General features: G+C 42.0%; 1 protein-coding gene across 21 annotated transcripts in view; it reads right to left on the reverse strand.

Annotated features, from left to right (window-relative positions):
- KIF13A (kinesin family member 13A) overlaps positions 1–14,325 on the reverse strand; it is a 190,844-nt gene that overhangs the window by 10,425 nt on the left and 166,094 nt on the right. For 8 of the 21 annotated variants that reach the window (XM_053243917.1, XM_053243915.1, XM_053243911.1 and 5 more), the window contains 8 exons: positions 9,910–10,086; positions 8,671–8,763; positions 8,326–8,482; positions 6,735–6,808; positions 6,180–6,224; positions 5,582–5,690; positions 5,183–5,331; positions 4,512–4,616 (listed from right to left, as the gene is read on the reverse strand). In XM_053243917.1, coding sequence (XP_053099892.1) covers positions 4,512–4,616; positions 5,183–5,331; positions 5,582–5,690; positions 6,180–6,224; positions 6,735–6,808; positions 8,326–8,482; positions 8,671–8,763; positions 9,910–10,086 — 909 coding nt within the window. Of the gene's footprint in view, positions 1–389; positions 565–4,509; positions 4,617–5,182; positions 5,332–5,579; positions 5,691–6,179; positions 6,225–6,717; positions 6,809–8,325; positions 8,483–8,670; positions 8,764–9,909; positions 10,087–14,325 lie in introns of those variants that run through there. The other 13 variants (XR_008305754.1, XR_008305752.1, XR_008305755.1 and 10 more) reach the window with 6 other exon arrangements.

Consider the following 14,325-nt stretch of genomic DNA (forward strand, 5'->3'; position numbering starts at 1 on the left):
CTGCTATGACAATTGGAGGACTTTTGCTGTGAACCAGTTTGCAATTAGGACTGAAGCTTGGCCAAGGTTAGATGGCAGGTCCAATTACCACTTTCTGAGAAAGTGACTCTAGATTATTAAAAACTACAGACTTGTTTCATTGTTTGGCTGTCAAGTAGCTATTTCTAATGAGTGGTACAAAAGGGTTTTTTTTGTTTTTTTTAAATGACTTTCACCTGTTCTCTCTGATATATTAATTCAAAATTCCACAATAATCCTCCTAATCTTACTTGGGTATATGAAAGCAAAACCATATAGTCTGCATAATATAATAGATTCAATTTGTGGTACAGTGCCAATACAAAAAATATTGTCAAGATGTACTGATCAGATCTTCAGTGCAGTGTTACCTGTTAAAATTGACTTTTATAACTTAGATCCAGTAATCTGCAAGATGGGGCTCACCATTCATCAGATTAAAAAATAAAAAATAAAAACTAGTCCAGTATAATCATTTCAGAATCTTCTTCCTTAATCCTCCACTAGCTCAGTTATCAAGTCAGCACACTGTGTCCAGTCAAGCTCCTGGAACAAAGGGAAAAATTCCTTGCAAACCTTTTCTACTCTAAAAGCCTCATTCAAAGAAAATACAAGAGCCAAGGGAAAATTATATTTGTGTAGGATTAGATGGACAGGATTAGATAAACTGAACTATAAGAACCTACTACAATATCTGATTTCTGTACCTTGAACAAAATAGTTTCCATTGATATCTAAAATTAACTAAATTTTCGAAGTGATTCCCCATTTGCAAAGTGTATAATCCACTCAAAATGTTCTTTGTGCATTCTTTGCATCGCAGTGTAGTACACTGTTCAATAAACCAGAAAGTAATATAGGGATTATGCCTGTTCCAATAGCTCATCATCAACTTCATTCAGCTGTCCATAGGCTCAGTATTACACAGAAGGATAGCAGCTGCTCCTAGAGCATAAGGCTGAACACAGTTGTCCAGACTCACATTCTCATTTGTGACCTTTGGGGAAATGTTACAAAAAGGGCATGGCATAATGGTTAACAATTCACACATATACCTGATTTTTATATAAGATCAAGAATGAAACTTGCCTATAGTCATTCCATTGAACATGTACTGCCTTTTGTTGTAATACGTTTATTCTTCAGCATTTTAATATTACTTTAGGGCTCACGGGTAATACTACTGCACCTCCAACCAACTTGTAGCTGTTCTGTTTTTATACATGATACACCAGATTTCTCCAGAGTAATCATACAGAAGACGGCAACACAAGAACAGTATGATCACAACAGTAGATCATTTAGGCCACCATAAAGATGGAATTGATAACAGACCAGATGAGAGCTAATAAACTGAAGCTCCACCCAGATAAGACAGAAATTGCAGCCCTATTCAGACACTATATTGAACATGCAGACAAATATCTGTACACATGTACTTGATTTTGTGTGAATTACTGTACATGTATTCACTTCAGAAGTGAAGCTGGGTACCGGCCCCTACAAATGCAGGGTAGGAAGTGTACTTGACAGGAAATGCACATTAAACATAATGTGTGAATGTGTACAGGTATGTGTGTATACTGCCCACATAATGTGTAAATAGGGCTTCTGTTGGCAGGAGGTTCCTTCTCCAGGGAAATGGTATTCAACCTGTTCTGGATAAGGTTGTGCTTCCCCTCAGAAGTGATCAAGTTTATAGTCTGGGGGTGCTGACAAATTGAGTACCATCACCCAACCCAAGACTCAATCACTCAATCCATGCAGTTGAATGCAGCACTTTTCAATAAGCAAGATTGGTGAGCCAGGTACAACCTCCTCTAGACAGTGAAAGCCTGGTCACAGTTATCAGAGAGGCCCAAGGTACGGCAACACTTAAAGCAAGATACCAAATGTAGTCTGCCTTGCCCCAAAACCTGGTGGTGGTGGTGGTGGGGGGCTAAACCCATTTCAAATCCAATCCCTCCAAGCTTTGAAAGAGGGATAATGGGATGGAGAGGAAGGAAGGTTGCCAGCAGCTTCCTCTTCTCTCCTTGTGCTTTTCAGAAGTTTTGCAAGGAGTGGTGAAGAGCTGCTCCAATGACAGCATCAGTGGGGGAGCATCTTGCTGGCATACTAATAATCCCCCACCTGAGGTGATTGTCTCATGAAAGGACCGCTCCTGACAGTTACCTGTGTCTTGGTAACAAGACAATTTAGGAGATTAGACTGTTGCAGTGTGTCACACATATGGCTTCCTTTGAAGACTTCAGTTGGTAAACTAACAGCCATATTTTGTACTAACTGGGACTGTTACCAGTATTGAAATGGCTCTTGGCCTGTCTGTGGATACAGTTCACAGTGATGAAATGGATTACTTTCAAAACCCTGAATGGTTTGGGACCTGTGTTCCTGAAGGATCACCTTCAGCCAAAACCTTATGCTCATCTTCAGAGACCCTCCTCAGAGTTCTTCACCCTCTGAGGTTAGGTGGGTAGTGACTGAGGAGAGGTCCTTCTTGGTTGTGACATCTAATATGTGGAGTACCCTGTCCAGAGAAACTCATCTGGTGTAAACTTTGATGGTTTTCTGACACTTTGCAAAGATTTGTCCAGGCATTTCAGCATGCTCTGCAGCAATTTAATGGTTTTGCTGGATTTTATTGATTTGTTATGACGATTGTTTCTGCAATTTTATATTGAATTTTACTGATTTTTAAAATTATTATTTTAAAGACTATGCTGTCCTGGGAGTTTTATACTGAAGGGTAGTGTTATTCACTTAAAATAAAATGAAAATAAGGACTGATAGATCTGGCAAATATGAAAGCCAGACAACATTTGGATTTAATGGTGAAAGAAAGTACAGGAATAGCATTACACACTTGCCTTCCATTATGCCACTAGGTTTTTAAGAACGTTCAAAGTAATCTATGTGGACTTGGCTGGAACTCGGCCCATGTGAAAAAAACATTACATTTCATAGTAACACACAGCTGTCATACAGCCACCAAATATTTTGCTGAATCAGCTGCTTTCTAACAAGAATAAGCTATATGGATCTCATCACAGGGTGATGCCAAGAGTATAACTGTATATAGTTGAAGAGTTCATGCAACCAAAGCAGTGAAGTAAATAGGAAACAGTACAAATACATTATATTTATCATTTCTTAATATACTGGTCGTGTGTAAAATAATTGTGATGAACCCTGACTTGGACTACAGACAGATATTTCAAATAGCTCTTGGACTTCAAACTGTATAGCTAATTTCAAAAATGTGCATGCCAAATAACTCACAGATTAGAGAATTAACTTGAGTTCATACTACCAGATTTAAAAATATTGCCCACAGGGATAACAACAACATGCAGGGACAGGGTTAGAAACACTAAGAGTTTAAAGCAATGGCAAATCAAATATTTCATGAATCTGACCACTTTTCCTCACATACTAGTTGCTCACCAGGTACTGAAATGCAGGTGCCCAAGCCTCAGTTCCTAAGATTTATTCAGTTTGGTTTCTTGATTTTCCCTTCCAAATACATTTTAGTAGAAATTATGGCTTATACAAAAATATTCAGTGCAAAACAGCTTTTACATGGATAATATTCAGAGTGAAATAGTTGTAATCTGTCATATTGTGTTTTAGCATTGTTTTATTGATGTACTGTGTATATTTGTTACTACCATTTTTGCTGGCCAATGGCCGTAATAAAACTGATGATGATGATGAGTGAAATAGCTTTTATTTTCCTAGTTGAGTGTTGATATCTCTGCTCTCATTAGTGATGCAGACCAGTTTGATGTTCTTCACAGTTAGATTCATCCCTTAAAATTATAACACCACTTATGACACAGTAAATAAATTTTTATAATGATCTCCACTATTCTCTACTTAATTATACTTTATGACATCCAGATAAAACATTCACATGTGTGGTGATCACTATGCAACATTATACTGTATAATGCTTTTTAAATTTTTAGGTTTTAATCTGTTTTTGACTTTTAAATTGTTTAAATTGTTTTAAGTTTTATGTATATTTAAACTTGTTTTATGTTATTGTTAACTGCCCAGAGATGAAAGTTTGGGGCAGTGTACAAATCTGACAGATAGAGAGATAGAGTTCACTAGTCATGCAAGGAAGCAGAAAAATCCTAACAATTAAAAATGCAAAAAATAATGGGCGCTTGGTAATTCTTGACACTTACTGGTAATTCTTAAGATTTTAATTGGGAAAAATGAAGAAAAAAATGACATTTACAGGTAAATCTGAAACCCAACAGAGTGCCATTGGTAAGAGAACAGGATTTTCACAAACAAACTGTCTTGCAAGAATACATACGAGTGATTAGGCCAATGAAATATCACAAATTATGCATTCTGTCGCATGCAAACAAGCTAATGTGCAATTAGATTATAAGCACACTTCCCCCTTCTCTCCACAAATGCCCGTGATAGGGCCTTAAACCACCACTAGGCATTATGACAGAAACTGATGCAAAACTTACAATCTTCTCCTCATGAATGCTATTGTGCTCTACTGGCATGCTACTGGCATTGCTTCCTGAAGGCATAACACAGCCAGCATTATGTACCTGAGATGATGGCATGCTCTGCAAAGGTTAAGACACACACAACATCACACAAAGAAGATACTGACATTAAACCCATGCAGGTTAGTAAAACAAGAGGACATTTTATTAAGAAAATAAGTTGAAAATTGTACTACAGCCATGTTAACTAAGGAAATGCATGCAACATAGTCTTTGGCTTAAGAAGCTTTAAATTGTGGAAAATATGAAACATTTTTCAAAAATTGCCCTGTAATTTAACAGGACAGATGTTTTTACACACACACACCCCCAATAGGACAGATGTTAATGCACACATGCACACACACAAATGTTTTAGACACACTCCGTGCAACATGTTTACCAAAAGGGGACAAAACTGAAAGAGGACATCATTCCAATAAAGAAAGAGAACAAGAACTAACACAATTTTAATATGAGATTCCAAAGGCTCCATATCATAAATCCACGCTTCAAACTATCTGTTAGGTATGGACAATTACTACTACAACAACAACATATATATATATATATAGAGAGAGAGAGAGAGAGAGAGCGAGAGAGAGAGAGAGAGAGAGAGAGAACTTAGATTTATTTCAACTACCTACCTCTTTGCTAAGTAGAGGTCGAGTTTCAAGAGAGGTCTTTTTGTTCTCTTCTTTTACAGGCATTAAGGGCTTGAAAAACTTGGGTGGCTGTGGAGAAAATGCTTTAAATGGGCTGACTATTGATGCATGTAGATTCTCCAACACATAACCTTGAAGAACAGGAAAAAAGGTTAGCTTTTCTAACATGTAACTGCAAAAACAAAAAGGAAGTAAAATAAGGTAGCCCAGAACATTAGACTCTTTTAATATGTTACATAATTTGGTATTTATGATCTTACTGCTTTACTCACAGGGGGAGGGAGCAAAAAGACCCTTCCTTGCATTTCAGGCCTCATTTTCATTGTTTTAGTGTTTGTTTTTACTGACCCAAGTTAAAAAAATAAAATAAAAAATTCTTACCAGAATCTTTATTTTTGTGAGGTGAATCTCTGGGCAAAGTACCATAACATGAAACATCTTGATAACTGGAGGAACAATCTAATACATCTAGATGGCTTTCTGACCAACCCTAAAGTTATAAGCCACCAGAAAAATCAAAGGAAGGAAGGAATTAAAAGGTTAATTTTTAGTTTGCAAGTCAAAGAGTTCTCTTTGAACAGAGCCTGTTTTCTAATATCACAAATGCTAATCTGGTTTATTTTGTCATAATCAGTTACAAATACACAATGAATCTCTTGTGTTTCCTGGTGAAATAGGGGGATTCCTAGGGTCTCTCCCCACTTCCAAATGATGAATTCATCATTCTTTAACAAACATAAGAAACCTACCATGCCCACCACTCCACCACCCACATAACTGAAAACATTTCATAGAGCCAAAACAAACTTTGCTGAGTTAAACAGAAATGACATAGTTACTCCAAGATTGTTGTTATTGCATGACTCGACAATAGTTAAGGCTTTCTTCTAGTGAAGATGAGAGAAAGGGTATTTCTGTTCTACTACATTTTCAGATGTCATAGAAGACTCAAAACTGTGTGCCCAGTTTGCTTTTATACCTTATCTTCTTCACAGCCAGAAAGATCTAACCGGCTACAGGATACCTAGAAAACAACAAACAGTTATGAGCCAAATTAATCTGATCAGCTTGATAAGCAGTTACTTTGGCTCCACAGAAGAACAGCCGCCTCGTCTCTCTTCACCTTTCACCAGCCTAGACTACATTTGTAAGTCCAAAATACAAGCGACTGACAAAACAGGGCAATAGAATTTCAGGGCCTTAGCATTTATCTCTCATTTCTCCCACACTTAGGAAAGGACTACTATATCTAAATTATTCCTGACAGATGACTACTGAACATTTCACCATTTCCATAATTTCCTCTGACAACTTACTCTAACTAATCACTGGGAGAGAAAGTCATTTAAGCAATTTGTCCTGCAGTTCATGCCTTAGTTCTAGATTGCCACAAAAGGCAGCTGGGAATCTATTACTGTCTTGTTTTAGCATCTCATTTGAAAAATGTCCCTTCCAATTATTTCCAAGCTCAAATATCTAAAACCTTAAACATTTTAGTAGTACTACTAGTTTGTCACCTGAAAGAGCACCTTACATTGTGCACATTTGGTGTGCTAATACTCCTCCGTATGTGTCGAGTCTTAGTAGAAAGAGCTTCTTTGACTGTGACTGCCTGTGTTAAGACAGGAGAGAGAGAAAGACTGCCAGTTTGTTTGTTTATTGTTAAATTTGTATACTGCCTTTCATTAAAACAATTCCAGGGTGGTTTACACAAAAATTAAGAACGACTATAAAAATGTCACTTAAAATATTAAGCTAAGATATAAAACAAATCTGACTAAAAAGATTTAAAATACAAGCATAAAAATGGTATAAAATACAAAGAAGCAGCAGTAGAGACAATCATATAAAAGCCTGGGTAAAAAGCCAAGATTTAACACGCTTTCTAAAAACTGTGATGGAGACCGAGGAGTGAATAGCCACCAGGAGAGCATTCCAGAGTCTGGGGGCAGCAACAGAGAAGACCATGTCCCGTGTGCACGAAAACCAAGCCTCCCATATTGTCAGCACCGGGAGCAGAACCTCGTAAGATGACCTCATCAAGTGGGCAGCAACCCTTGGGAGCAGACGGTCCCTCAGGTATCCCGGATCCAAACTGTTAAGGGCTTTAAAGGTCAAAACCAGCACCTTGAATTGGACCCGGAAACAAACTGGTAGCCAGTGCAACTCTTTCAAAATGGGTGTGATGTGATCCCAACAGGTAGCTCCAGATAAAACCCTAGCTGCCGCATTTTACACTAGCTGCAGTTCCCAGATATTCTTCAAGGGCAGCCCCATGTAGAGCGCATTACAGTAATCCAGCCGTGATGTGACTAAGGCATGTGTAACTGTGGCCAGATCTGCCTTCTTGAGAAAGAGATGCAGCTGGTGCACAAGCCAAAGCCCTGCAAAGGCACCCCAGTTATAAAGCCAATCAATTAAAGCTCATTTTAGAAAGGCTATATAAAGCTATATATATTTATACTGCTGATTAGGATGAGATAATATTGGATCTCTGTATATATTACTATTATATCATATGTGTATTACAATGTATGCTTTAAATTTTGGTCTATGACCGTAAATAAACATGACTGACTATTTATACAGAGAGTGCATTATTAGTTTTGCATAAGCAGATATTAGGCAAGATTGTAATTTTGATGCCTCTGAAGACAAAGGACAGAACATTGTACCAAAATTCTATCATCAAAGCAAGTTCACATCAATTGAATTTGCTACCACCTAATAGTAAAGGTAAAGAAGAGGAAGAGAGCTGGTCTTGTGGTAGCAAGCATGAATTGTCCCCTTTGCTAAGCAGAGTGCATCTTGGTTTGCATTTGAATGGGCGACTACATGTCTGAGCACTGTAAGATATTCCTCTTAGTGGATGGGGCCATTCTGGGAAGAGCATTTGCATGCTTGCATGCAGAAGGTTCCAAATTAGGTCCCAAGATAGGGCGGAGAGAGATTCCTGCCTACAACCTTGGAGAAGCCGCTGCCATAGACAATACTGAGTTAGATGGACCAGTGGTCTGACTCACTATAAGACAGCTTCTTATGTTCCTAAAATAAAAGTAAGGGATATCACCAATGGTCACAGTTTTTTTAAAAAAGCTATACAAAAGTTTGGAACTCATTTCTACTTGCCTGTCTTAGTCGTTCAAGACTCAAAATATTTTCCACCTGCAACACTCCACGTGTATACTTTTCAATGTAAGTTTCGCCATCAGACGTACCCTCATTTTCACTCCTAGCTGCCATTAGAGCCAGAGTCTCTCGATCTTCAATTTCTTCTGTGGCCTAAAAATGAAATTTTATTTGTTTAAAACCGAGACACAGTTTGAAGTGGTCTTTCTCTCAAACAAAACAAAGTAATGTTACATCAAAGGCTCTTAAACTGTATTTTGAAGAACTAGTTTGCACAGTTCTCCTTTACTTTGGCCTTCCCATTTATCCTAACCTGTTGAAAGAACCACAGTAGAATTTACCTTTGGTATATTGGACACTATTTCATAGGTCACACCACAAGCATACCATATATTCTTTAGGGATATTCTTCTTTTGAGACTCTGGGTAAAACTCTAGAAAAAGTAAAGGGGGAAAATTCAAAATACAGGAAAAAACATCAATTTTTGAAATACCTTTTGGCATTTAGTCCTAAAATTACAAATCTATGTTAATCCAAAAGCAGTTCACAACTCAGTTCATTTACACCTCTCTTTAATCAGACATATGTTTACCAACTATTACATATGAAATGGACAGAGATATCAAATGGAAGTTCTGCTGCATATGCAGCAGTTTTTTAGAAGGCTATCACCTCCTTGTCATGTTTTGATCAGCACACATCTCTCCCCTTTGCTGCATGGGAATGTCCAGTGAGTGGACAGTAAACACATGGCATGGAATTCCTCACACCCAGTGGGTATGAACCTAGTAACTGCCTGGACAGAGAAACAAATAAGTCATTCTGAACGTTTCAGGGAAGAGTGGATTACCCTGCAATTGGCTGTGTCTCTGTAATAAGCACACATGTGGCACAGCAGACACATGCAGCACAAGAGAAAATGGGACACTGACATCTATCTAACGTTGCACCAAACTGTAATTCTAAAGTTGCTTCTCTTCCTTCTTTATCTAGCAAGAAGGTTAAAAGGATAAAAAAAAAAATTCAATAGTTTGCAAAGAGGTGGGAGGTTAAGTCTAGAATTGTCCAAATTATCACCCTGGCCAAAGAGGAAGGTAACTATAGAAAGATACTCCCCCACAGACTGTACAGAGACTTGAATGCTTAAGACACCTGACCAGCGCTAGATCTGCTAAAAGAAATACTAGACATGCAGATACTGTGCCACATAGAAAGGTAAACATTAGACTTGTCAGATGTTATTCGAGTTACATCCTTAGGACTCAGATCCGGAATTTTGGCATTTTATACGACTGGTGGAAGCTCCTTCCATAAATCAAAGGAGAATTCTGCTCACTCAAGGACCCCTTATGTGAATGCAACTTTTCTGTTCACCTACAGAGCTTTCAGTGGTAGTGGTATTTTACTTTTGTACCAGATTGTGTAGGCTATAAATGTATGTACAAGAACATGGAATGGATGTGCTTCCTAGTTTAGTTTATTTACTTCTCATTTTCCTCCCAATTTATGGTTAAAAAAAAAAGCCAGAACAGGATATACAAAACAAAGGAAATCTGATTTATATTAATAATTCAATTACCTGTTTGTTGTAAATATTAGCTGCAATCCTTTTACGTAACACCAGCTCCATTGCAGCAGGATGGCTGAGCTGGACTGTAACCTTCACTATCAAATAGATCCGCTCATGTTGAGGTGTTACCCTATTCAAGTGCACTGAATCATGCACAGAAGAGTCCCAGGCAGCAGTGGCTGAAACCTAATAGCAGAATTTGGTAGAATATGAAAAAAAAATTGACCTAAATTGCTTCAGTGTAGATCTAAAATGCAGGATTACTGAATACAATTAATATACTATTTATTAATGCAAGCAAAAAACCAGGACAGCAAAATGGGGATGGCAGGGTACAGCACTAACAAGAGAATGGCTCCAGTCCAGACAGGGCTGTCCTTAGGGCATGGCAAGCAGGGTGACTGCCCCAGGTCCCGCTCTTTTAACCCTCATTAGAATTAATTAGAAGGGGGCCCCACACTGCCTGATTTGCCCCGGGTCTCTAAGGACAGCCCTGAGTCCAGAGGAAGATCTGAAACATGCAGCAGTACTTGCACTTCATTTCCCAGAAACATCCGCAAGCCCTCAATCCAAAAAATGCACCTCGAGATGGCATTTAAACTCAAAGGGGGTGAGGTGGCAGTTTTCAAAGTGTAAAAAAAATAGATACCCATGGGCGGGGTGGGGGGAGGTTTCAAGATGGCGACAAGTTAGCAGCTCCACTCACGAGCTCCTGCCCTTAAAGCAGCTTTCTCCCTTCTGGACCAAAGTTTCCAAGCAAAACCATGATGAACAAAGGCAGGAAAAGAACCAGGAACAGCCCAAACAGTGACCATCACAGAGACCACCTCTCAAAAAAGGCAGGGACGCAGATGAGAATTGACTCCTATCTCCCTGCCTCTGTGTCGAAAGGAGCCATGAGTACTTTTCTCTGCAATCCCCTATGATTTACAGTCCTAGGCATGCACTCCCTTCTTCTCCCAAGGAGCTTGCTACAAGTGAGACAGCATTACATCAGGCTGCTCTCACCATCAACTCCGGCCTGAGAAACTCCCCAGAAAAGAGCAACAGGGAACCCAAACGTCCCAGATGTGCCCCCAGCCTCCCCCACAAATTCCTTACCTAATGTCCTCCTCCTAGACACCTAATGTCTCTTAACAGCAGAAACGGCTATTCACATTCTAGGGTACCAGCTGAACTCGCCCTCGGCAACACTCTGACAGCTCCTTTCCTTGTTCTCTCTGCCAAACCCCTAAACAAGACACCAGTAGGGCCCCCTAAAACAAATTGCCCTGTCATCTCCTCATAAGTATTTCAAACTAAACAGGTTGCTTACCTGTAACTTATGATCTGGATGTGATACGTTGTAGCCATAAGGATTGGGTTCTGCGCCTGTGCAGGGACCTCACGGGCTGATTGAGTAGCTCCTCTTGACGCCCCGCCCTGCCTGCATGTGCAGTGCCGAGTTCGTTAAGAGTGGCGGTTGGGGCGTCTCTCCTTCAGTTTCTCGCAGACCGCCCATGGTGACAATCCGTAAGATGAATTGTCTCCCTCCTCCAATTAGTACTGCAGCGGGGATGGCTCGGGAAGGACTTATAGCTACAACGTATCACATCCAGATCATAAGTTACAGGTAAGCAACCTGCTTATCTGGATTGTGATCCATTGTAACTATAAGGATTGGGTGATTAACAAACTCTCCCTCTTGGAGGCGGGTGCAGTTGACCTGTAGCGTAAGCTAAAACCCTTTTTAGAACAGTTCTTCCGAAATTTGCCTCCCTCGCCATCCTCAAATCTATAGTGTAATGTTTGATGAATGGCTGTTGAAAGGACCATGTGGCCGCCATGCAGATATCTGACATCTTGATGCCTCACAGATGGGCTGCTGACGCTGCATAAGCTCTAGTGGAGTGTGCATCCACCGTTGTGGGTAGCGTGACCCCTTGACATTTATATGCTTGGAAAATGAGCTCTACTATCCAATGAGCAAGGCGTTGGCGTGCTATCGGAAGCCCTTTACATTTTCCCTTGTATGAAATAAAGAGTCTCCTACTCTTTCTGAGTTATGGGTCCTTTCTAGGTAATACAAAAGGGTTCTCCACACATCCAACGAGTGGAGTGCCTTCTCCAAAGCCGTTTCAGTGTCCTGGAAGAAGGTAGGCAGGATTATTTCCTGATTTAAATGGAAGTCAGTCATTACTTTCGTATGGAAGTGTGGATCTAGCCGCATAACTACTTTGTGGGGATAGACTTGAGTGTAAGGCTTATCCATACAAGCCAAGGGGAAGAAGACAGAAGGGGAACAGCTTGGGTGGGGCACTGACTGACTGCTGTCTTTGCCTCTGCCCCACTTTTCCTCAGGTGTGTGTAACATCTCCTTGGGCTGCTGCTGGGGTTTTGGCTGCTGCTGCTGCTATATAGGGCAGGCTAGCCCAAGGGCTCTCGTCCTTGTGGCTCTCTGCCATGGGGCGAGCTGCCTGAGGCCCAGAAGATCTCTCTCCTTCTGCCCTGAAGATCCGTCTTCCCACAATTAAGAAGTCAGCAGGAGACTATGCAAGCCTGGTTTTGTTTTGTTTTTTAATCAAGCCAAGAAGCCGTGGTGGGTTAGTCTGGGGAGATGTGTCTGGGAGAGCAAAAAAGTGGGTCTGGAGTGGGGGCAGCAATATCACAGGTAGTGGGCAGAGGGAGGTATGGCGGTGGGAGTTGGGCAGGCCGTTACAGGGGAAAACGGTCCAGGCAATTGAGGCCTGTTCCTTTTTCCAGCCCTTCTCCCAACCCTCTGACCCTAGGGAGCTCTGAGAACACTCCTTCGAGGATTAGGGTGCTGCTGCTGAATGCCAGGTCAGTTAACGCAAAAACATCTCTCATCCACGATTTGATTGTGGATGAGTGTGCTGACCTGGTATGTGTGACAGAGACCTGGTTGGATGCGCTGGGCGGGGTTGGTCTCTCTCAGCTTTGTCCTCCAGGTTTCCAGATCGTGCAGCAGCCCCGCCTCGAGGGTCGGGGAGGAGGCGTTGCAGTCATCTTTCGAGAGACCCTCCCCGTTTCCAGGTGCCCGGTTAGGCAATCTCAGAATTTCGAGTGTTTGTCCTTGAGGGTGGGCCTCCAAGATAGGCTGGGGATTCTGTTGGTGTACCAACCACCCCGCTGCACTTCAGTCTCCCTACCTGAGCTGGCGGGGGTGGTTTCGGAGGTGGCTTTGGGTTCCCCCAGGCTTATTGTTTTGGGGGATTTCAATGTTCACGCTGAGGCCCCCCTAGTGGGTGCGGCTCAGGATTTCATGGCAACCATGGGCCTGTCTCAATTGGTATCGGGCCCTACCCACGTGGCGGGACACACTCTGGATCTGGTTTTTGCCGACCGGGAAATAAATGATCTGGAGGTGGAAGAATTTGAGACCACTCCCTTGTCATGGACAGATCATCACCTGGTGGGGTTTAGTTTGACTGCTCCGTCTGCCCTCTGCAGGGGTGGTGGGCCGATTAAGATGGTCCGCACCTGGAGGCTTATGGATCCACTTAGATTTCAGACGGCCCTCGGGGAGTTTCCAGTGTCCAGAGCTGGTGACCCTGTCGAGGCCTTGGTGGATCTCTGGAATGGAGAGATGGCCCGGGCTGTTGACACGGTTGCCCCCAAACGCCCTCTCCGGCTTGGTGGAGCCTGTTCTGCTCCTTGCTTTTCCTCGGAGCTTAGGGCGATGAAGCAACTCGGACGACGGCTGGAATGACGCTGGAGAAAGAGTTGTCACAAATCTGACCGAACACGGGCTAGAGCCCATTTTAGGGACTATGCCGTGGCGGTGGGGGCGGCGAAGAAATGCTTTTTCTCCGCCTCCATTGCGTCTGCTCAGTGCAGACAAACAGCTGTTTCGTGTGGTGAAAACCTTGCTCCACACATCCCCCCGGACAATGGGGGAGGAGTCATCTACAGCTCTTTGTGATCGGTTTGCCTGTCGCTTTGCAGATAAAGTCGCTTGCATCCGTGCTGACCTGGACTCCAGAGTTTTGGCAGTTCCGGCAGACGTGCCTTTGGTACCATCTGGTCCCGTTGTGTTGGATTCTTTTCGGTTGGTGCGGCCTGAGGATGTGGACAAGATCCTGGGCAGTGTGCGGGCGACTTCGTGCGCGCTTGACCCTTGCCCTTCATGGCTAATAAAAGCTGCCAGGGAGGGGACAAGCAAATGGCTGGAGGTGATCGTTAATGCTTCATTAAGGGAGGGCAGGATGCCATCGTGCCTTAAGGAGGCGGTGGTAAGACCTCTGTTAAAAAAGCCCTCCCTTGATCCCTCCAACCTGGACAACTATAGACCTGTGTCTAACCTTCCCTTTTTGGGCAAGGTGATAGAGGGTGTGGTGGCGTCCCGGCTGCAGAGGGTCTTGGATGATACGGATTATCTGGACCCTTTTCAATCTGGCTTCCGCCCCGGGTATGGGACTGAGACTG

The sequence above is a fragment of the Hemicordylus capensis genome, chromosome 4 (genome assembly GCF_027244095.1).
Source record: "Hemicordylus capensis ecotype Gifberg chromosome 4, rHemCap1.1.pri, whole genome shotgun sequence".
Taxonomy (NCBI): Eukaryota; Metazoa; Chordata; class Lepidosauria; order Squamata; family Cordylidae; genus Hemicordylus; species Hemicordylus capensis.